This window comes from Sylvia atricapilla, chromosome 5, assembly GCF_009819655.1.
Source record: "Sylvia atricapilla isolate bSylAtr1 chromosome 5, bSylAtr1.pri, whole genome shotgun sequence".
NCBI lineage: Eukaryota > Metazoa > Chordata > Aves > Passeriformes > Sylviidae > Sylvia > Sylvia atricapilla.
Genome location: NC_089144.1, coordinates 60,319,913 through 60,344,289, shown reverse-complemented (window position 1 = coordinate 60,344,289; position 24,377 = coordinate 60,319,913). Strand labels below are relative to the sequence as shown.

General features: G+C 41.9%; 1 protein-coding gene across 1 annotated transcript in view; it reads right to left on the bottom strand.

Annotated features, from left to right (window-relative positions):
- Nucleotides 1–610: 610 nt before the first annotated feature.
- AKR1D1 (aldo-keto reductase family 1 member D1) overlaps nt 611–24,377 on the bottom strand; it is a 35,265-nt gene continuing 11,498 nt past the window's right edge. The window contains exons 2-9 of the mRNA XM_066319686.1: nt 18,853–19,020; nt 14,357–14,473; nt 9,822–9,899; nt 7,400–7,522; nt 5,548–5,657; nt 4,903–5,068; nt 4,061–4,143; nt 611–770 (exon numbers count right to left, since the gene is read on the bottom strand). Of these exons, the coding sequence (XP_066175783.1) occupies nt 728–770; nt 4,061–4,143; nt 4,903–5,068; nt 5,548–5,657; nt 7,400–7,522; nt 9,822–9,899; nt 14,357–14,473; nt 18,853–19,020 (888 nt within the window). The 3' untranslated portion in view covers nt 611–727. The remainder of the gene's footprint in view (nt 771–4,060; nt 4,144–4,902; nt 5,069–5,547; nt 5,658–7,399; nt 7,523–9,821; nt 9,900–14,356; nt 14,474–18,852; nt 19,021–24,377) is intronic.

Genomic DNA, 24,377 nt, shown 5'->3' with positions numbered 1-24,377 from the left:
GTGTCATACGCTGTCTGTGTTTTACCGAGGTTCTCAGCTGAAAGCTCTGTGTGTGTATGTGAATATGAACATACTTGTAAAGCTTTAGGGCTTGAACTAGTTCCATATGGAGCCAGCTGGGATGTACCTATTGAATAAAGCTCACATGTGCAGCTGCACAACACTCTGGTCAGAATTTAATGAGCTTCACTGCAAGAAACAGTGCACATATCTAGTCCATATCAGCAAAAAATATGTGCATATGTATCAGATTCAATTAGTTCACCACTCTTTCTCTTACTTAAGCTGCAAAATAAAGTGGTACTGGTTTGGACCATGTGACCGCTCTGTGGTGTCTTTGAACTTTGCATATTCTGTGATTCTGATTCTGCCTCACATGTACTGAAGTGGAATGTTTTGTTTCAGATTAAGTGAAGAATATTCCGTTAAGTGAAACTGATTTGGCTTGAATTAGTGAGCTTGTTTTTAGGAGAAATCTTCAGTTTTATCAGAAGTCAGTCTTGATCCTTCAGAGTTCAGCATTAAAGCCTGCTAAGCCAAAACCAGAAATTCAATTAATTAATAGATTTGGTCGTCAATAACAAGAAGAGACTGACAAGACAAAAAGAAATAAATGTCATGTTTTTAATGCTGATTTGAACAGCCTTACATGAAGACAAAGCACCAAAGGTTGAGTCTCGCAGCAAAGCCTAACAGCACTGGCTGGCTCTCCAGACCCAGCTCTTTTTCAGTATTCATCATTGAAGGGATACTCGGGATGGTCACGCCACCTGTGGAAAGGTCATATTGGACAAGTGAGCTCCTTGGGTGAAGCAAGATATAAAATCACTGCAGTTGTCCTGTGCCTAGCAAACCTCTTCCTCACAATATATATGTGGCCTTCATGTGTGGCTGCTCTTCTTACTCAGAAGCTGTTCTGCTCTGAATAACTGCCTCTGCAGAGCTGGAAGTAAGCCTGTGTATTTAAGGAGAGGACAGTGAAGGAGCATTTTCCAGGCCTACAGACTGCATTTCTTAAGGAGAGATGGGGAAAATCAGCAGGACTCTGTATGTCAACTATTCTCACTATGTAACTCAGGTGAGTAGACGTGTTTTAGGAAAGAGGGGTGGCTTCACCATGTGTGCACTGTGGAAGGAGAAGACTTTGTTCAGATATCTAGAAAGACCCCTAGAAATATGGGCTATGTGTGAAGAAGAGGTGGAGACACCAGACTGTTCTACTTTGTCTTAGGCCCTTAGAGCTGGCATGAACCACTCAGTCTGGGTCTGGGGTGGTGCTTTCCCCAAGCAGCTGCCATGCCTAAACTAGGTCTGGCTGTCCTCTAGCCTACGTGTAGGTACTCTGCCAGCATCTACAGCGGCGGAGAATTTACAAATAAGCTTTGAGATGACCCAGTTCAGGGGAGAAAGGGATGGTCATGGGTGCATCCTAACAAAGCTAGAGATATTTCAGGCTTTGTTCATGCTCAGGGAAGAGGCACAATCCAGGATCATTATAAAAGGCAAGAAGAAAATTCCAAGGGTCAACTTCAGGTGAAAAAATAACACTGTATTTGCCCATTGTTGGCAGACTTGAGAGAGAGGTAGCTGTTTTCTGTTGTGGGTTTTATTGTTTGTTTAGAAGACGATGGTAAATCACAAGCCCTGGCTTGACAAACACTTTCCATTAGCTAAATGAAAAATTTCTGAAGAGCATTCTCAGGTGCACCATGGCAGCTGGCTGCCTTGCCTTACAGCACAGCACAACAAATACTGGTATTTATCTAGCTGTGAATCGTTCCAGCCTGGGAAGGACACATTTCACAATATTGAAGGTAACTAACTGGAAGGCATCAAACATTTTGAATTGGTTGTGTCAAAACATTTCATTCCAATATTCAGCCAAGATCAAGTGTTTACACATTAACAGATTGAGCTGGTTGGAAAAAAAAACCCAAAAAACAAAACAAGCTGCAACACTTTGGCTTCTTTGACTTCAGTATAATTTGATAATGTCTGAGTTGCCAGTGTCATTATCTCTACTTTTCATCTATCGAGCATGCTTGCTAATCAGATCTCACATATTCAAAAGTCTGAGTCCTTTGAGTGAAAATGATTCACTTGGAGGAGTCAGTGCAGCTTGGCATAACTGGTTAGGGAAAACATCCATAGCAGAGAATGGGACCATAAGATAAATCAAGCAGATACACAAATGTAAAATTTGCCCTGCACAGTGCTTCTAGATTTCTCCAACAGGAGAAGAAACAATTTCAGATTATGATTTCCTGAAGAACTCATGTTTTTATAGAACCTCCATTTTCTTCTCAGATGCTTAACTTGCTAATTCATTCCACTGATTGCGTTACCCTGTTTGTATGGGCTTACTCATACCATCAGAGCAACAGGTTTGCACACAGTACCCTCATGGTAGGTGGTAAGGGGAAGAACCAGAGAAAAGCTGGATTTTTCCATTCCTGCTGGCATGTGCGCCACAGAAGTCAAAGGCTTTGCACAAAGTTGACTAACCAAAAGTCTTTCTGTATCGTGGTTTGACTTTTTCAGATACAGATTGCTGGATGAAATAAGAAATGTGTTTAGGCTGGTAATTTGTCTGATGCAGTGTCAATTCCAGACACTTCAGTGTGGGAACACAGAGTAGGCTTATATATCTATATATATAAATCTATATATCTGCTCCTTACATGGCAACATCACTTTTCCAATAAGGCTTTTTTCATAGCTGAGATCACATTGTCCTTAAACATTTTTCCCCGAACATGGAGCTCTTGTGAGAACTAGAGCTGCCAGTGCTCATCCTATGCATCCTGTTTTCCTTATCCTTGGTGGCCTCCTGTGACCGAATTCAGTCCAATAAAGCAAAGCAATTAACTTACTAGTTTCTTAGATTGGTGGCTTAGAAAGTTCTTCTCCTATGGGCATTTGCAGCCTTTAACTTTGCTTCTGGGAAAGGCTTTTGCATTTACAGCATGGTTACATTTTGTGTATATAATTTTTAAAGTTTAAATGATGCTATAACTCAGTTTTGCCGTATAAAAAACCAAACTGTGTCAGATACGAAAACACACTTAAGAATCTCCTAGGCCATTTGCGAGCAGCCTTCTGGAACTAAGTACTGTTAACTGATGGAGGGCTATTTTAAGAAACTAAAGCTTCAGAGCACCTAGCTTAGCTTAAATGTGAAAAATGAACTCCATTATGGTGCTTTTAACTTAGTGCATATTTTTGATCATATTTCTGTAGCACAATAAGTGGTTTGTTTGTTTCTTTGTAACATTTCCCTGTATCTTTTGAGCAATGGTCAACATTTTAGTGCTATTGATGGTGTTTGATGTTGTTATCAATGCTTTTCATTTCATGCTACAGTTTAGCAGGATAATCCAAGGTAGACAGAGAAATGTGTGGAAATTAATCTCTAGCATTTGGCTACTTATTGCGTGCCCTGAAAAGGAGAAAACAAAGTTTGGCCATAAGCTGTAGATGCTTTTGAGCTGAAGGAAAAACAAACAGCCTCATCCTCTGGAAGAGGGGATGTTGGGTAGGTCTGAGCTTTCAGGTGAAGCAGAACTACATGGGGTGGTAAGCTTCAGGTGACAAACAGCAAGAGACCAAGCCTTGTTCTTTCTCAGAAGTGATAATTAGGAAGTCATCTAGCAGTCAAACAAGCTTCCAGTTCTTCTGTTTTTCTTAGAAGAAGTTACAGCTCAATTTTATTTGAATTTCAGCTCCAATAGCCACACTCCTAGACAGGGATGATCTTATCAGTGTCTGAGACCACCATTTCCACATAGCAGAATGAGTTTAAGGAAATGGAGCAGAGATGGAATAGCAAGATACTTTTACTTTCTACTAGGTGGGCTTTGAGAACCTGAGCTGCAGGAAAATATTGTACACTTATTTTTGCAATGGGTCTGGGAGCATATTCAGGCTGCATTAAAAGTCTCTTATGTTTAAGCCTTACCTTAGAATAGGCAAAAGTTAATATGCAAAGGAAGTGATTTTTAAAAAAATTCTCAGAAAGAATAGGAATGCTCTAGTGAGGATCTAGAATTTCTGTACTTACATTAGCAGTTCCACATAACGAACATTTTTGTTCAGGGCTTCAATTTCTTTCATCTCTTTCTCAGTGAGGGAGAAGTCAAAGATCTAATGGAGGAGATGTTAGGAATGTGTTAGCATTTCTTGTCATAATCAACCTTCATATGTTCCAGATTCCAGAATTACAATCCCTCCTTCTCCCTGTATGTTTCCCACAAACCCATGCTAACTTGTATTTGCAGGAGTCTTGAGGACATGAATAAGCCCAGTCACATTTGCCTACACCTTTTTTGCAAGAAGGAGAAGATAGTCTGGCAATACTGAATCACCAGCTTTGAAAGCAGTGTATTTCCAGGGAAAGTAGGGAGCAGTGTGAGTGCTGAGTGCTGCAAGAGGTGCAGGAACAAAATCATCTTATTTTCAAACCAAATATTTTCTGGTGGTGTGCTTGTAAACCTTTCTGTCACACTTGTGTGCAGCAGCCCTTCCCTGGCATAGCTGTCCCATACCTGAAGATGGGGCAGAACAATCCCTGAGCTCCTGCAGCTTTGGGCTGCTGACCTACTGAGTTACCTCATCTTGCTTGTGCTGCTCACTGAAGCAGCTGGTGCTCTGGGACACACCACCAGCTGGAGCATTAGCTGCTCCAGAGGGTTAAAAGACACCAACATTTCCTCTATGCATTGCTCAATTATTGTCATATCTTGTTACCATTTAGTGGTGGGGACAGAAAGCATCAAATGTGGCAAAGTTTGCCATTGATCAAGTCTCACATATGTCTACAGAAAAAACAGGGAAATTACTTTCTATAGGGGCTAAGCCAATGTAAGTGTTTTTGTCCATGTACTAGTGGGGGTAGGAATTTACCTGGAAATTCTCTCTGATGCGTTGTGGATTGAAACTTTTCGGGATCACCACCACCCCTCGCTGGACATTGAAACGTAAAGCAATCTGTGCTGCAGTCTTGTTGTACTTCTTGCCAATGGCATTCAGCACAGGATCCTTCAGTAAAGGAGGGGAGGACACATTCACCCTGGGGAAAAAGTGGGAAGGAAAAGAAGACAAAAAAACCTCCTCTTTAATGTCAAAACATAGGGCCATCTACTTGTTTGTGGACAGAACACTGCACCTTTTGCTAAGTAGGGTGAAAGACAGGAGAAAAGCTTTGGCTCTTAGGTTGGTGGGTTGTCAAAGGCAACTTCCTGTGTGATGTCCTAACGTTGACTTCGTTTCTCCTTCCTCTCCTAAGCCTCACACATTTCCCTTTCCAAACACTTGCCTTCTGTTAGAGGACACCTAAGGCAACCTCCTATGCAGACACCTGGCATTCTTTGATGACAGCATGCAGCAGGAGTGTTGAAAGTTTACACTCACAACAGTAATATTTAGACACTGAAGTTCAAAACCACTTTAAAAAATGAGGGCAGAGGTATTTTGCACAGAGACCCAGCAGTGGAGAACTATGTTTCCCTGGATATTGTCCTTCTAATAGAAATTAACATGGGGACTTACCAAGATTCATCCCTTGAGGTTCCCAATGGGCTGTACCCAACAATAACGATGTCATGCTGTCTGCAAAATTCTAGGAGTTTGGGTTGGGTGAAGTAGGGATGGCATTCTACCTACAAGAGTAACATAGAAAGAATGATTAATCAACAGGACCAGAAAAAGAAGCAGAAGATATACCAATATATGTGAGACCTACAGATCAGGTGATGCTTTCAGGAAAGGATAGATGTAATTAGGGAATAGGGAAAGTTCATCTGTGGTTGCTATTCTAATTGTACATTACTGGGTGATTGGGGTTTTTTTATTAATTTTTTTTTTGGTGGACAGCAGATTAACATCTGCAACTTCAATTTAGCTGCAGGGAACTTTTATTGGCCTGCAGTGGAAAAGTGGCAATAAGTAGGGATTATGGAGGTGAGGCAAGCTCACTAGACAGGCAGACTGAGAAGGCAATCCGTCTCATGTGGATCAGTTCTCCATTTCTCTGCCTCTTGCCTTCAGGATGACTAGTCTGATGTTTTTAGGGAAGTGTTGGCATAAGCTGTCCCAGTTAGAAAGGTGAGGGGGGAGTATACAAAAGGTGAGATTATGACCTTGTTGCGAGCTCTGCCCTCCCACGTTGCAAACACTGTTCCCTCGCAGGCATTGATTTTCTGGCTGTGATCTCAGACTCTGGGAAATGGATGTCTAAAAGGTGACAGAGCAACTACTGTTTGCAGTGGTTGCTATCTGGCAAGTCTGAAGCTATCTGGCACATCTGTGCTTGCTGGCCAGCTGCCCTAAGCTGGGCTTAATCTTTTGCCTGGTTTTCCTTGACCCCAGGAAGCATCAACAATGCTCAGTGCAGCCTTAGGGGCACGCCAGAAACAGCAATTGCATTTTGCACCCACTGGACATGTTAATACCAGGGAAGGGTGCTGGAATTTCCTATTCTCACAGGCAGCCTTTCCCTCCAGGCCAAACACAGAAATGAAAGCTGTGGCCAGCCTCCTTGTCCTGCCTCATGGCCATTCCCAGCCCTCCAGGCCACGCACTGGGAGTGGGAAGTTGGTCTTGGTTGGTCCCAGTTGGTCCCTGGCCTCTTGTCTATTACTGCTAATGTGGATATTTGTTTGTGCCAGGCGAGTCAGAAGAGCTTCCCAGAGATTTCGAGGAAATGCAGTGACCTGCCAAATGCCAGAGCCAAAGGTACTGGGCACTCAGATGGGTCGCTGCCACTTGTCACCTTCTCAGAGCCCTGCTGCTGTAATTTAACTCGGATGTGCCTGTCATTCTCACAGGATTGTTCAGCTTGGGCCAGTCACATAACAGGGTCTCTTTTAGTTGAACGTTTTCTCTCTCTCTTACAAATGTCTTATAGGAAAAGTACAAGAGAGCAAGTACAGGAAATTCAGGAGCTGCTTCTAATGGCTTTTACCCATGAGAAGCTTGGAATGACCCAGGATCTGTAGGGTTGGGCTGGTGTCAACTAAGGTAGACATGGCTTCGTTGAGGACTGGTTAGCTCTGAATGGCTTTCTTGGGAATTTTTGGACTTGAAGTAAGGTACATAGCAGAGATCTAAGATCTGCTTTGACTAAGCATTCAGACTTGTTATGAAGCTTTGGCACAGAGGCACCAGTTTTATAGTCCTGGAGCAGAAACTGAGGAAAGTGATTGCTCCAGAGTCTTCAAATATTGATCTTTAGCCTAGATAGGAAGAGTAATATTTTCAAGCTAGAAATGCAAGTATGGAGGGTAGCACCTGTGGCAAAGTACACATCACCTTTCTGTGCGTGATGGCTTAGGCTGTGTGTTTGCATTCCCCAAAGGGTAATGGCACCGTGGCAGGCACTGCCCTTCGCTTGCAGTCATACCTGGTTGCTGACAGGTTTGTACTTAAGTCCTGGCTTGTTCATGATCATCTCCAGTTGCCTGCGGTTGAAATTGGATACTCCAATAGACTTTGCCAAGCCTGCATCTTTACATGCCTCCAGAGCCTGCAAAGAAAGCAAAGGCAAGAGGAGTCCCACATGTTGGCTTGATTCCTTGAGGCATGCATTTTAGAGAAAGGCGAAAGATAGACCATATTGAGACCCTTCGCTGCAGCAGAACTAACAGCTCTATTAGCATGAGGGCTGGTATTGTCCAGCCAAACCAAACTCTATTCTTGTGTCGACCTGTTTTCCAGACCAAACCCTAATGTTTTCACCTCCTGTGAGGGCAGAATTTGTCTGGAGAGCAGAAAGATTTAACCCAAGATATAGATACTTAAGTGCCAGGCAACCTCTTTTAAAGAGTTTTGCTCACTTTATGCTGCTTTAGCAGCGCCTCAAAGCTGGAGAAAGAAAAGTGAACGAAACAGATTGCTTTCCTGATAAGTCAATTCACTCCTTTTGATCATAAGACAGTTTTCCATATGAAGTCTTTATCCAGTGAAGTCCCCTAAATATCTGGCAAGGCACATCACAAAACCGGCACAGAAAACTTCAGTTCAGTATCAAGCAGAAAAAAAAAAGAGTGGATGGGAGAGAGGCATTCTAGATATCTTACACTTCAGACAAATCCTAGTAGCTCAGAAACTCTTATGAATACTGGATATGAATATGTTCCCTGGTCTTTGTTAGCTTCGTCTGCTGGGTTGTTAAGGGGAAAGGGGATCCTTTCCTATGGTCTTCCCTTTTGCTGCTAGAAACTCTGCACACAAATAAATCAGTGACTGTTTGAGGCACAGCAGACCTCACCATGGAGCTGGATACCCTTCCAGGTTTTGTTATTCTTTCTGTCTCACAGAAGCTGAAAGCAGGGAGGTAAGAGGCACTGTGTATTTGATGACCTCTGGTTGGCCTCATATGCCTTCTATCACTCAGTGACAAGTCAGCAAATACAGTCATCAGGATTAATTAATTTTAGTGCCAGCTAGCACCACACTGAGAGAGTGAAGTTATCTGGATTGAGTTGAGCCATTTAAATTTAGATTAATGTTGCTATTTGCAGGAGCTGCCCACCACCTATTTTTCTCTTGGCTTATTAGCTGAAGAGAGTGGCCTGCTATAGAATAACCTTTACATTAAACACCAGCTCCAAGATAAAAATATAGCAGTGTTGGGAGAGCTATTGCTTTCAACATCTGAGCAACCATTCTGTGAAAAGAGGGGAATGAACTGCATCAGCCAAATTCAAACGTAACATAAACAGCTAACATGGAAGTCTCCCTTCCCCCTGAGACCCAGGATAGATGGCTCAGCTGCCAAGGGAAAGTTCAGGCCCCCTCTGGGCTTTCTTCCCCTTCAGAATTTCACTTAAAATTTCACCATTCTTCATCTTTATCTGCTGTACCTTGAGTAGAGCTAAACTGAGACGTGACTATCCAGATCTGGACAGTGCAAACTGAAATGGAGCACGTAGTAGCACCTCTTATCTCTCTTAGTGTGAACTGAATGTAATTAGTGATGCTATTTCACCAGGCCTGGTGTAGAAGGAGAGCTGAGCAGCTCTGGCCATGAACTAAAGAGGTGTCCATGGCTTTGAGAGGCAGAACTGTGAGGAGATTGCTAGTCTCACTTTCTGTCTCACCCAAGATCCTGAAGCCAAGTCACATGAAGCTTAATGAGATATCTGCCTAAAGGACTAGAGCACATCACAAACAAATGCAGGGTGCAATCTTACAGGCAAATGCTATTTCCCTCCAAGTTTTCTTACCAGCAAAATCTTGTGTCCCCATCTGATAAGTAAATTTAGAAGTGAGTAAACTTGTTCTAATGGCAAGTGATGGCAAGGTCTTGGGCTTTGTTTTTGGTGGGGGGGGGTTTGAGGGGGAAGATGTTGTTTTTTGGATTTTTTTAATAGGGTTTTTTTGGTTGATTGTTTGGGGTTTTTTATGGTGAATTTTAGGGCAAAATCTGTTTTTTCCTGAAAGTGAAGATTTTAATATTTTCAAGGTGACCTAGTCTCTTCTGAGAGCTCCACCTTTCTCTTTCTATGAAGATCTGATAAAGGGGAAGGATTGGTAAAAAACCCAATGATAAAAGTTTCAAGTAGTGAATGTAGAGTGCTCTCTCTTAAAGAGGGAATGTGGATGTTTGATGCTTCAACTATGTTTTGTTATAAAAATAATTAAATGACAGCAAAAAGAAACATGCTTAAGGATATAAGTAAAATTTATCTATGGAGCTAGTAGAATTCGATCCATTTGCCCTGGCAATTTGCTTCAGTTATGTTTATGAAAACCACAAGTAAAAAAGAGAATGAATATCTGTGGGTTTAAAGCATGGATGGATGGATGTTGTGTTTGCTTACCTCCCAAGTGGCACATAAGTCTGTCTCATGGTAGATAAATTTTCCATTTTCATCTCTTGGGTAGAGTGCATCTCCAGGCTGAAAAGTAAAACCATACTGCTGTGCTTTAAAGAAAAATTTTTCCCTCCTTAGAGCAAAATTTTTTTCGTGGACTGTGTTTCTACTAGTAAACAGCAACAAAAAAAATTGAATAGTTGTCTGAAACACCCTAAGTTCAGCAGGTCATTCATGCTGGGCTTACCACATCCTCGTCTGCTAGATCGTCCTTGGATACACTCCTGAGCCGTCACATGAGAGTAGACTCAGGAGATCCTGGATGGCCTTGTTTTTCAGTAAACTTTTGACCCTCATCTTATGGCATCCAAAAGACTCATCTCCTTCCAAAGGGCTGGGTTTGAGTACCACTCTGTATTCTTTTTTACTTCTTCCCTCTTCTTTTTGGCCCTTCTCATGCCTCCTGCTTGTGTTCTAGGCACTTGGGAACTGGACTAAGCTGGTACTCTCCCTAACAGCTGGAGGGTCCAAGAGCTACTAGCAGTAAAGAGCTATAGGCATAGCTAACCTCTTTAGTGGATTATCCACCTTTCTTTGGGCACTAGAAACTCTTTCTTCCAATTTCTATACTCTGTAGGCTTCAGAGATGATTTATGAGCCGATATCTCACAAGCACAGCTTTATCTTATTTCCTGGTCATTTCACTGCTCTTGCAGGCAATGCATTAACACCTCCCTCCCTTGTGTCTGATCACAATTTCACTTTTGTGTTGTGCTGGGTTTGGTTTTTCTTTTTTTTTTTTTTTCTTTTTTTTGTTTTTTTTTTTTTTTTTTTTTAACGAAACCTCTTCAGTGATGTTTGACATTTGATCTGACTTCAAACTGCTACATTTCAAAGGCCAGGGTACAAGATGTTGACGTGGTAACTCCTTGGGAACATGCAGCTGTGACTAATATGATCAGTAACTATCACCTCCCAATTCAGTCTAGCTCAAATCCAAGGCATTTAATGGGAAAAGTGAGCCTAAGGAAAACACAGCCTCAGATTTCAGAGGGCCAAGGTCTCAGTTACAGGCATGAGCCTCTCTCCTCCAAATGTGCTGATTTTCCTCAGAGAATTCCACAAAGACAACTTGTTTCTTTTGTTGCTCTGTCTTGCTAGAAAAAAGAATATCTTGACTAGAAGAAAGTAAGTGGTTGTTGGGTACATTTTTCTTCTATTAGAAGGCAAAGTGTTTGCTAGCATAACGTGAGGTGGAAAAGCTTTATTTGCAAAACCACCCCATGGCATTTTGGAACAAACCATTTATCCCATGATACCCCAGCACACTTTTCAAGGACTGCAAGTTCAACATATTAAACAGTTGGACCTGTTTAATTTTAGTAAATGAGTCTGAATTCAGGACCTTTTTGCTCTGTTCCACTTCTAATTCACTAGCTTCTATCCAACTTTTTTGTACAGTAGTCAATAGGCCACAAGTACATTAGCTAATTTACCATTCTCACATTTTCCTCTGTCTGTTGTATTTTAAAAATGAACCAAGCCAGGATGAATGGTGCTTGAAGATGAACTTCTCTTGACTGAGATGTGGTGTGACCTGCTGTTGATTTCTACAGTGATCAATTCTTCCTCTTACCTGCAGAGAACTCTGCAAGGTGTTGAAGTGCAGTTGTTTCTGCTCAATGGTTTCCAGGCAAAATTTTCTCTATCAAGCCATCTTTTTACCAAAGGGAATTTCTGAGTGGAAGAACTGCCTGCAGATGGATAAAGTGCTGAGAGAAAGGCAGTGTTTGGTGGTGACAGGGTGGTGGTTATGGGGTCTTTGAAAAGGTCTTTCAGAAGTTGGTAATGTATTTTAGCTCTGGGTTCTCATGAACTGCATCATACCAGTCATCCTAGAAATGCTGATGTCTTCTCTTGCAGTTCTCTTGGAGATTGCTTTGTGTTTTACACTGGATCAAAGGTGGCTTGTTACCATGCTGCTGCATGAGCACTGAAATTAAGTGCAACACCATACAGTCACTGCCATTTTGCAGGATCACATGTTATTGTGTCATATCCAAAGGCTGGAGGCGCTCCAAAAGATACCAGACCACTTACTTGGCAGTTTAAAACCCAGCAGCTGTTAACCACTGAGAGGAAAAGTCCTGCTCCCATTATAATAATTTTCTCACCAACACACATGCAGGAAGACAAGTCTGCACATTCTCTTGCTTTCATGAAATGGTTATTGACAAGCCGGCTTTCTCAGGAAAGCAATTTTAACAACCTGTGAATGCCAGTCCTATAAACAGAAGGGCAACAGGAAGTCAAACAGTGATGTCAATGGTCTGTTTTGAGTTATTCTTCTAAAATTACAAGATACTTGGATGAGACTTGTTCAGTGTAACACTAAAATATCTGCTTTCCTGTCAGATGACAGAATCACTCAGTTGGGATGGATTTGCAGATCATTTAGAGCACAAATTGATGCTTACTGATGAATCAGTCATCTGAGAAGAGTCCCCTAAAATATCATCTGGCTTCTTACCCCTAAAATGCCTGCTGGGCATGAGCTCCCCAGGCAGAGGGAGCACACGTGGTGGCCTGGAGGAGACCTGTTTCTGCTGGTTACTGCCTTGCTAGGGTGGAGGAGCTGAGCAACGCTGCTGGGAGCTAAAGAGAGGCGGGACAAAAGTCCTGAATGGGGAATCTACGTGGGGAAAAAATACAGGGAGGTGTAGGCTAATGCTGGTAGGTCAGCAAATAATTTCACCCCATGTGGTGGCCATTCTCGAGCTGTTGAAAAGCAGTGGGACTTTGCTGAGTGGTGCTCTCTGAAACCATAGTTCTCTTACTCTGCCTTAAAGCCCTGTGACAAATTGCTTACTGGGCTCTGCAGGGGCGTGTTTCCAACTGTTTTCAGGGTAGTACTTTAGGTCCTGTCCTGAGTACATCACTGCTTCCAACCAGAGACTACTTTTGCTAGACTTTATAGAGGAAAGCACCAAGGTTTGCAGGCTAGGGGGGAGTAGGAGTTTCTTAAGAGTTACACCTGCATGCTCCTCATCAAAGGCAAGCATCACAGGCAGGATGGGTGTATTTTTGAGCAAGAGAGCAAAGAAAGGAAACCTGTCACCACTGCAAAAGGATGGGGTTTTTTCATTTTGTATTTGACATAGAAAAGTGTATATTTTTCAGGAAGAAAGTGACTTATTTTTTTCTCTCCTCTCATGAGAAACATGAATGAATCTCTAGGTCTGCTACTCCTTTAACTACTCAAGATTGTTGATACAAGCCTCAGGGAGTCAGATGTACATTACTTTAAAGCCAGCTGTCTCTATCTTTATATTGTGAGACAATGACCTTCACTATGTGGGAGAATGAACTACTAAAGAATACAAACACAAGAAAAGGGAAACAGGAAATTGCTAGTGGTGGGAAATTTTCAAAAATGTACCCAAAAGGATTCCATACGTGTGACTGTATAAATAAAATTTTAATATCAGAGTCTGGTTACTCCTATACAGATCTTAATAGGATATAGCCTACTCAGGGGGAAAAAAGGGCTGCTTATGTAATGTGATAGCCTCACTGGTAAATTGTTTCCTATCTGATAGTTCTGCTAATTTTGAGTCTGCAGCAAAATATGATCTTAATAATCATATTGCAACCTTTCTTGCAAAAAGAGGCCAGCTTAGAGCTCAAAACTTGTTCAGAAACAACTAACCAACAAATTGCCTGACCCTATTCTCTCTTAGAAGATTTAATTAGTTCAAAACCACTTAAATGTTTTGAATATAATTCTCTTAATTTCATTTGCCTTTATGTCATGAACTTGTAGAGGAAAATTGTACAGCAAGGTACAAAAAGCTGTGAAAGCAGAAAGTTCATGGACTTGCAAGAGGGAGGCATGTAACTGTGATGTGAGCTCCCTGCATTCAAAGGTTTTGCCTACAAGTTGCCCGTAGCCAGCAGTATGAGGGAATATCAGACTTGAACATTTGAGAATGAGAGATGTACAACCCGTGTTTGGCACCAGTTGGGATCTAGTGAAGCTGAGCACTGAAGTTAAAAAGATTAATTAAATCATAGCCCTAATTTGCCCAGCAGCTTTAATTTTGGACAGAGTAAGGAAACCAACTTGGTGATTTTTTTACCTTTTCCTCTCCCCCTCTAAACTTTGCTCCTGGCCTGTTGCTGCTTTGTGTGACCTCTTTCCTCCAGTGGCTCTCTCCTCATGGCTCAGAGGGGATTCAGACACATTTACCGCTCAGCTATGGTAATTTTTCAGAGAAGGAACTGCTCAGCCACGGTTGGGAGACCTGTCCTTCCTTCCAGCAGAAAGACTCCAAGCTATATCTCTCCTGGCCTGTTCTCAACGACCTATAAGCCTCTCTTTCAGTGGGTAGTGCACAGAAATGCATGTATGCAGTATATATCAAAATATATGTGTTACGTGCTATTGACAGAATGGGCTGGAAGCTGCAAAGAATATACTAGATGGAGACCTTGGTTCAAGCTAAGTTCATGCACCTTTTCCAAGCATTTTTTCTTTTTACCTTGAAAGCCATTGGCAGCTCAATAATGTAGAGGTCAACATAGTCCAGCTGCAGGATCTTCAGGGTTTTCTCCAGCGTGGGACGCACCAGCTCTGGGGGGTGGCAGGTATTCCACAGCTGGAGAGGCAAGCACAGGCTTTTTTTTTTGGGTGCCAGGAGGAACAGTGAACCAGCTGAAGCCCCTCAACACACACTCCCTCCCTCTTGTCCTTCTGACAGAGCCCATTATGCAGAGTGCAAAAACATCGTGGTCTCCACCCCTGCAAGGCAGAGGTGAGGGCCTTACCTTGCTTTCTGTCAGAGCCAGGTGCAGAGCTTAAGACAGGAATTTTTGCCCAGGACCGATGAAGTGTTGACCCAGTAAAGCCATTACATCTTTTTTTATTACAACACAGGTTCTTCTGGGCTGAGGATATTGCAAACTCTTGCTCAATGAAATTTGGCAGGTTCCTTTTGTTTTCCAAGCATATGCTTTCACTGAAAAACTTTGTTCCCACGAGGAATCTGTGGTCAGTTTTATGCCTGAAGGCAGAAGCTTGGATCATGTGGGTTAGCTATTGAACAGCCAAGCACCCAGCACTAAGAGAATCTTCTGGTTTTCTCCTGTGGCTGCAGAGCCTGAGGGACTGCCTGACCTAGAGAAGTTTTCTCTTATTCCCCAGTTCTCAGGGGAAGATGTGTTTGTGTTTAGTCACTGTAGTGCAGGTGTGAGTAGTTAAAGCCCAGTCTTCTGCACCTCTTTAATGCAAACTGCTTCCTTTCAGGGTTATGCCCTGAGGTTGCTATGGAGTGTGCTTAGCTGGTGAGTGTTCAGGACTATCTCTAACTGAACCCTGCTGATGCAAGTCTCTTGCAAGGATAAAACCATAGCAAGGGTAATTAGTAACCAAGAGCTCTTTGTAAACTGATTGAGTTTTGTCAATTTTAACTGCAGCAGAATTAACACACAATAGAAGGTTTAAAGTGCCATTTGAATGCACACAATAAGTTGAGCTAATTTCTTTCTTGGTATTGGTTTTTTTTTTTTTTTTTTCAAACTTACAAAACGAACGTGTGGAGTCACGTTGAGGTTTTTGTCTCTGGTTGGTTGGAAAAACTTGCTGTTTGCTGGTATGGTCATTGTTTAGTCAGTACTGCCACCAAAGCTGACAGCCACTGCACACTAAGGTATAGAATGAATTCATGCCATAGACTCAAAACTTGAATTGTGATTTATGGGGAAAGATATTGATTAGTGTTGAAGGGCATAGCCTCTGTAAGCTTTAAGTTATTTTAGATGCTTGTTTTGTTTTTAAACTATGTTATAGTTACTCCCGGGGAAAACAGCCTGCTCAGTTTTTCCCACAGAAGCAAGGACATGTTAAGTTGTACCGAGACCAGGATATCTGACCCTGCCCAAAAGTGACAAACCAAAACACCTGGAAATTCATACTAGGCCTTTCTTAACTGTATGCTGTAAGATGTGAAGAGTTTATGGTCAGCAGACAGTGGTAAGAGGCTAAGGTGTACTACAGTAAGGGGGCCAAGGTGCTGTTCTCAAGAGTTTTAAGTTGTTCCACTGGATTTACTGAAAATCTTTGGTCTATGTGTTTTTTAAGCATTTACATACAAAATAAGCTTAACTTGTATTTAAGTAAGGAAATTACTTTGTAGATTTCATGTCCAGTTTGTTACTGTGTTTTAGAAATTTGGTAATCTGAGATGTATTGGCTAGAAGTAGTTTTTCTGAATGCCCTTTCTAGCACAGTTCTATTGAGCTCATCATTTACCAGTGAATATATTTCCCTCTAAAAACTGCAGAGGTTCCAAAGAACCAGCCTTTAAAAACAGCAAACATTTGTACTATGTCAATACATCGATGCCATGGAAGTTTGAGTGTTTCATAACTGTTTTCATGATCTGTACAAGTTATTGTGTTATCTACCTAAGTAGAACCCATGTTTGAGCAGTCAAAGCTGCCAGCTGGCTTTGGCATTTTAGGACACCACATTTCCTGGAAATGTTACTTCTAGTTTAATGAAAGAAATATCCTGGGATGAAAGAGGAGACCAAAAAGGTCTTGCTGTATAAGCCAAGCGAGATGTTGGCAGTTGATATAAAACCTCTAAAATTTCTGGATGCTGAGCTGCTCTGCCTGATCAGGCAGCCAGCAGCGAGAGCCAAGTGCAAGTGCTGATGATTTCAACTGGCAGATGCAGCGCGATCACACCAGGTCACTGTTCCAGTAACGCTGCCACTCAGCAGGGCTGCTCTCGTCAGTCCCTGCTGAAGGATCAGCCTTCCATCTGCAGCAGCTTTGCTTAAGGAAAGACCTGCACTAGGGGCTTGAGTCTGAAAGCTCTTGGGAATTTCCAGTACTTCTGATGTCAGTAAGGCAGAAAACATAACTAACTCCTGTACTATCTGGTGCTTCCAAGAATGGTCTGTGTATCTACCGTGTTTCCTAGAGGATGTGATAGTTCATATCAATCAGTTACTGATCAATGCCTGAAGTATCTACTGGGTTGAGATTTGCCTGTAGTTTGTAAGATATTTAAGTTTGTGAGGTACATTAAACTACAGATACATAAGGCAAAGGAGATCCATTCCCACTCCTTCTGGGAAGTTCAGAGCTGCTGTGAGAGCTTTGAGTGAAACCTGTGAAAATCCTAGATTGTGATGGATTGAATTTGCTGCAGAGCATTTTCTGTTTCTGCCTTTGAGCTCCTTTAAAGATCGTAGAAATGTTATGATGGACTACCACCCTGAGCAGCTGATGTTTTGTCAAGCACAAACGGGACACAATTGGAAGAGAAATCCATGTGTGTGTCATCTCACAGACACCCAGCAGGCTGGGAGCACAGGCATTGGCTGTTGTGGTACTGTGTGTTGCAGCCCTGTGGCTTGCAGGGCCTGCAGTTTTCCAAATGACTCAGTGTTTCAGTAGTGATTATCAACTAGAAAAACATCCAGTGATCAGATCAGAAAACTGAATGCAGACAAGCTTAATAAATAAATGAAGTTTGGAAATTTTACAAGGAGATGTGCTTTCATAGAGTCTAAAAATTGATATGGGCAAATGATCTGCAGAAGAAGCAGTTGAGAAAGTTAAAATACTCAAAATTGTTAGGACATCTGGTTCTAACCTTTTTGGCACAGCTTGGTGGTTTTGATTTGTAATATTACTGATAATTTGCAGTAATGAAACTATAAAACTGCTGAAACCAAATATTTTCACTAATCCAAATCAGCATATTTGGCATATAAGAGAATGAGAAATCCCCCTGATAAAGGCAGAGACATTCAGAACGTGAGGTTTTTCTCAGAATGGCAAGGTTTTATCAGTAAAACCAAGTGGGAAACTTGGAAAAGGGGTACATATTTTACAGATTGGAAATTGCTGTACTTGGAAATTGGTCTATAGCTGCTGAAAATCCACTTGGTCTGCAAACTATCCAATCTGAAGCTTAGTTTTCCCTGATCACAGAACTTGAATAAATTGCTCACAGTAAGCCAGGCCTCTCATCCCATGGGATCTTTCACTCTAGGAACAGTGGTGTTTATTTGCAAGTCTGTTGAGTAATTGTGGATTACGTCTTGTTTGGGAAAGGAGAAAGGGAAAATATTAGGCTGATATGTCCAAAGAAGCATTGCAGGAAGAACTATTTGAGGCCTTAAACTCCCTTAGAAACTGGATAGGCACCATCATTCTTTATTCTGCGATGTGCAATGAGCTCTCTTATACCTGGGGTAGTTCACAGTAGTCATGACAGCTTTTGTCAGACACTTTCATTGGACAAGGGGTTTCATTCTTTTAGGAGAGTCAAGTTAAAAGTCAAGAGTTAAGTCTTGAATGTATAAAATAGCTCATGCATTATTCCAGCCTCATTGCTCCCTAACAGAAGTGTAATGACATCTTCTCTCCAAGTAAGTTGATTCATCATCTAGAACTTTTTAATGGCAGGTGATACAGTAACTAAGGGTGTAGCTTGATGAGTAATTTCCTGGCAGTAGTACCTATGTGGGCTCTTACTGTTCTCCCATACACAGACACTGGCATGCACGTGCTTGCTCCCACCCCTTTCGTTGTGCAACCTCATGGCAAACCTGTGCAGGGAATTGCTGTAATAGAAAATAGCTCTCTTACAGGATCATTGTCCAGATGGGGCTCTGTGTGTGACAACACAAAGTGTGGCACAGTAACAGGTTAGGCAGCACTTTAGGCTGAATGTAGCTGTGGTCTTAACTTGCAGGTGCCTACAATAGTGAGCAGTAGGGATGTTGCATGGTTCCCACTGCCATCAGAGATTTTGACAGAGAACAACAGTTATTCCTGTGCCTCACAGCAAGCCTAGTGTTCATAAAGATCTGCAGCACTCTTGTAATGCTAGGAAAGAAAAATAAAGGATGTTGGATCTGGGAGGAAGCATTCCAGATGTTGACCGCTGGCATTCTTAAGAAAGACCATTCACGGAAATCCTGGATTTAGTGTAAATAATCTGAGTGCAGGTTCTCACCTTGCCGCAGTAAAATACGTCTTCTCGCTTGATCTTCCCTTCAGCAATCTTCTCCCGGATGGCTTGTCCCACTTCATGCTCATTGAAGTAGACAAAGGCGCCATCAATGTGGCGGTAACCAGCGTCAATGGCAATCTTCACCGCCTCCAGACAGGAACCTTTGGGAGTCTGATGGGAGAAGGAAAAGAATGAACACAGTGTCAGCTGTGTCAGCTTACCTCTCCTTCAGTGCTAGAGTCCCTGAGATGTGTGCAGGGTTCGTGGTGTAATTCATCCTGAGTGACCATCCCAGGCAACCATGTTCCAGCTTTTCAATGAAAAAGTGCTGTGCGCTTTTTCTCAAAATTGTTGAGCATGTGGGATTAGACTGGGAAAAGACAGCAAAGCAAAAAACTGTCTCACTGTCTCTGTGCAAGAGAGAATACCAGTGTCCCCAGGAAGTAGAATTGAATGCATTTGATATGAAAATAATTTTATAATTTCTTATCCAGAGAGCAAGGGCTTTCCTACAACAGCCATTTGATAAAATCCCTTATTCAAGGGGAAGATGACTTTTTGGTTGAGCAGAGCTGCCAACTGCCTACTGATCAGAGGCTGTTTGAATAGCTTGGACCTTTCAGCAGTGGAGGAATTTGGATTTGACTTCTTTCTCCTCAAATCAACTTACCATTGTTGGTATCACAATCGGAAGGTCAGGACTATCTACTGGTATTCCCAGTTCTGAACAGCTGCTTTACTGAGGGGTCAAGAAACAGTAACTGCTTTAGTGTATATTTAAATATATTTTACTGCTTCAGTTTAAAATGAGCCCGAGAAACCTCCTAATAAGTGACATTTTTGTACTGTGTGCTGCATTTATGTTTGCTCATCACTGCCAAAATTCAGAGTAAGCTTGTTTTTTCAGAAGTCATATTTTCCATATTTTCCATATCTTCCATTAGCCAATGTGGCAAGCAAAATTACATGTAGGCCAAACTAAGCAAAAAAGCACAAAACTGGTTACTGAAATTATTTGTCTGGTCACTAAAATTGTACTGAAAACAACTTATGGTTCCTACACTTTTTATAATGAGAGAGCAGCTCTAAGTGGTGGTGGCCAAGGGCGTGGAGCAACTCTATTCTCCCATCTTTTTCATGGGCATTGCTTTGCTGCAACAGGGACATCTGATACACTTTAACAAAAAACTGAAGTAGGGCAAGTAAAACTGCTCTGCTGTGCTGCTGTCTGTCAACAAAAAAGGGCAAGAGTTGGATTTTTCTACCTGCAAGTGCAGGGCCAAGACCACAATGCTTCTCCTGTGAAGAGAACAGATGCCAGAGGTATCCGGAAATGAGATGGTATGAACAGAGCATGTCAAATCTGTTGGTTTTGACAATGCCAGGAGGAGGAGAGAAGCAGGACTAGCAGTAAGTGGTGTTGGGAAAGACCATTTTTTACCATAGCAATAGCTCTCCTTCCTCTCTCTCCTAGCTGTCCTTTTACAGTTGCCACTGGCCTGGCTTCTCATGAGTTTGTCATGAAAGAAACAGCTTCTCTTCCACCACCTGCTAAACTAGGAGGTGTGAAACTCATAGCTGCTATTGGATGCTTCAGTGATTAAGGACATTGGTCTTCCCTTCCATGTTCATGAAAGAAAAGTCTCTGAAGGACTGCTGAAGACACCTGGCGATGTCTTCACCCCTGCCTTACAGTCCCAGAACTGTAGGCTGGTGACAGATCATTCTGGGATAATGGGACCATATTCCAGCCTGCTTGCTCAGTGTCCTGTCTTGGCTGGCTTGAGGGACACAAAATGGACCAACTTCTGTTTGGGCTTGGGAGGAACTTACTGCTCCAGCACACAGGCCCTAAAGGTTACTTAAAATGCAAAGCTGTTCACACGTGCCCTGATTTATTACACACCTGAAAGAGGGCCGAGAAGAAAAATGGCACAATTTGGCACTCTGGAGTATTTACAGCAATGATGATGCAATGCTGTGTAGTTAATTGAGGGAGACAATGAAACACTTGTTTCAGTGCTTTGCTGCTTTGATTGTGGAAGTCTCCCAAAAGCACACTTGGCCCCTGGCAGGGCCCTTTCCTGGTTTTTAGTTGGATGTAACGAAGACCATGGCAGCTACCAGCTTTTCAGGCACACTCAATTACTACTTTTCACTTGGGGCATGCTGGGCAGTGTTACAGAAGTGCGAGGCATGGAGCAATGACAACCTCCAACATGTTCTCTGCTTTGTCCCTGCCTGAACCTGCAGGAGAGGATTTGAGAGAGGCATCAGGATGAAAGCTCTAACACGAGTATTACAAGCCTGAGGTGACTGACAACAGAAACTCAGACCTCTGCCCAAGCAATGAGCCGCACGAGGCTGGAGCTGCAGTTGCAAAGCTCGGGCTGACTGGCACAGAGCAACAGGGCTCAGCTGAAAGGTCTGGGGAGCTCAAGCCTAAGTGATTATTAGTTATCTGAAAGACAAGTGTATTTCCAAAAGTGCTATCTGTGTTTTTTCTCTCTAAAAAGTGATTTTGCAAACAGTGCATCTTCTAGATTTCTTCAGCCTGTTTGACTTTTGCCATTCAAGTGTATGAAAGCAAAGCATTTAGAGGATAGTGATGCATTGCCATAATACAGATTTTGGGAAAAAATAATTTTTCTTTTTTACTTTTTCCATTTGTTGAAGAGACTGAAAATGAGGTGTGAACCCAGTACTAGAATTTCCCTTCTTCACACTCTTGAGAGATTGCACAAACACAGCTCCCTATTGTTTCCTGATGCTGTAAACTAAACTCTACCAGACTAGGAAATGTTGATTATTGAGTTGCATCTTTTCTCGGTCACCAGGGCCCATTTGATCAGTAAGAAAATCAAAAGGAATAGGTGAGGAAAGATAGAATCTCACATGTAAGGGAACAGCACAGTTTCAGACATGAGAGGAGGGTAGAATAGAGGGAAATGCTTGCAGTTACTGCATCTGCTTTTGGCTGAATCAGTTGACTTGTGTTAGAGCTGAACTTCTGTGTATTTCTTATTTTTATATGGGGCTTACATCTGTACAAATAATCTTGTGAAAGACTCCTCCATCTCAAGGAATAACCTTATTCTTTAGGGGCTAGGGGTGGCTTTTTTTGGATCAGGTCTTGATTACCAATGGCTGGAGATAGGTTTACATTATATATATATGTTTTTATTGCACTAGTCCATTTCATCTGATGTGGTATATTAGTTCTGACAGATTCTGGTCTAAGGTGCTGCATATAAAATGCAAAGCAATCTAGGGAACAGTTTTCGGAAAATATTGCCTCTCTTGAACCATCCCAGCTGAAGGTCTGAGACATCTGTGAGTCTGGAAACTTTATACCATATGTTTATTTTCATTCTAATGGAGAAACTATCATTTCTGGCATTTCATATATTTAATCCTTCCAGATCCTGCAGTAATGGGCTGTGGTAAACTGTGCTGATGAGTTGCACAGGCTAGTCATGTTGTGGTATTGCCACTTTTTAGAAGTGCTGCTTTAGGTGTTGTATCTTATTCCACTGTTTCCTGACAGACCATACCAAAACTGGGTGACTCAGACCACCACTGCTCATCCATCTTTCCATCAGAGAAGGCACAAACCTGGATCTTTCCACTCTACTTAGCTGCTCAGTCTGAGGTGTTGAAATCTCTTCTGACGTTCATTGGTCTTCAGTAGTGAGAGGTCAAAGGTTACAACTGAAAACCACATTTTATAATAAAATAATAAGACTTTCATTTAAGTGAAGATAGAAATTTGTGATGCATCTATGTTGTATAAGGGTTGGCCCAACTTGTCACAGCAGCTGATGGAACAGCACCTCCCAGGCTATTTGGCCATGGGCAACCACCTTATTCTGCTAAGAACCCCAGACTTCTTTCCTCTTCTTCCTGCAGGTTATACTCTCTTAGTACGTTACCTAAAATGCAGTTGCCTATGCTGCCTAATCACTCCAGCGAGGGCTTTATTTTTGCACCATTCCTGAATGAGCAGGGCTCACTTTTAGAGTAGTACAAATACTAGATGAGGTACTGAAATGTCTCTGTGTCATAAACCTTGGTGCTTTGTTAGTAGTAATTCAGGACTCTCTAGCTTTGGCCTAAAGACAAATCTGCTTCTTTATTACTTTTTATTTAAGGGTAGATAAGAGGTGTTCTGATCCTTCGCCATAATTAATGTTTCAGCTTCTAATCAGCATGCCTTGCAAGTATGCTGCTTTGATCAAGGACTTGTTTCAGAACTAGAGTTTTATAACTACTTGTGCACTGTAAGACAGATATTTATCTTCAGTGCTTTTGCAGATGGTCACTTATTTGTGCCAAAGAATCATATTAAATTCATTGAACATTTTATGGTGAAAGAATAACTGGTTGACTAGGAGGACTTGCTCAATCACTAATATATTTCTTCAATAGCATCTGTGTTATTTTTAAGATCATAAAGTTCAAGGAAACAAGAGACACAATTATTCCCTCTGGGGAAGATCAGACCACTACAGAAGCTGAATATCAGACAGCACTGCCAACCTTCTAGCCCTAGTACAGTAGAAGCTGTGAGAGAAATAAACTCAGGGCAAAAACAGAAGTGAAGGCATCATGTCTAGTGACTCTGACCCTCTGATACTGACTGCTTTGACAAGAGAGATAACAAAGGACATTACTAGCATAAAAAGAATAATCAGAAGACTGTATTTCTAAAGGGGACGGAGACAAAGGGGTCAGTGTGAAAAATTTTGTACAAACATAGTAACCTATAAATGCTAGTAATTTAGTGTAATAAACTAGCTTTGCTTTGCTGGCATAGCAGAGCCCATATCAGTCAATCCCCGCACTCTCTGTCAATCAATAGCTTGTAAGCCAGCTGATTTACCATCATGCATGACAGATTTAATTGGTATCTGTTTCCTTCAGGCTCCATGATAAATAAATCCAACAGAAGGGCTGGGGGAGCAGACTCAGATATGCACATTCACTGAAAGAAAAGAAGCAGCAATTTGGCCCCTTCTCCACAGATGAAGTAGCCAACTGGCCAGTTACCACTTTCTGTGAGTCTGAAAAAGCAATGTGCTTCATCAATTCTGTCTGCCTGAAAGGGTCTGCTCTCTTATTCCTCTGAGACCATAAACTTTCCTAATTTTTAATGTTTAATCCAGGCATCTTCCATCACATCCCATTTTGTCAAAAACTATTCTCCCTACCATAGCAAAGGGTTCAGCTTTAGTTTTGTTCATGAGTGCACATGACCAAGCCACAGGAGAATATTTTTGTGAAGGCATACCCATGAATTTTTCTCTTCCCACTTGAGTAGTACAGTGTTTGTTCAGCAGTGTTAGTGGTTGTCTGACTTATTACCGTTATTTGATTTCACAGTTCAGCTGCCCTCCAATTCTTTTGCTTATTCTGTAGCATCTTTTTCTTGTCAGCAATTTCCTTTGGCTCTCCAGCTGATTAAGAGAGTTGTTATCTTCAAAGGTAAAGATAACAGGACACATTGGCAGTAGATTATAATCCTGCAA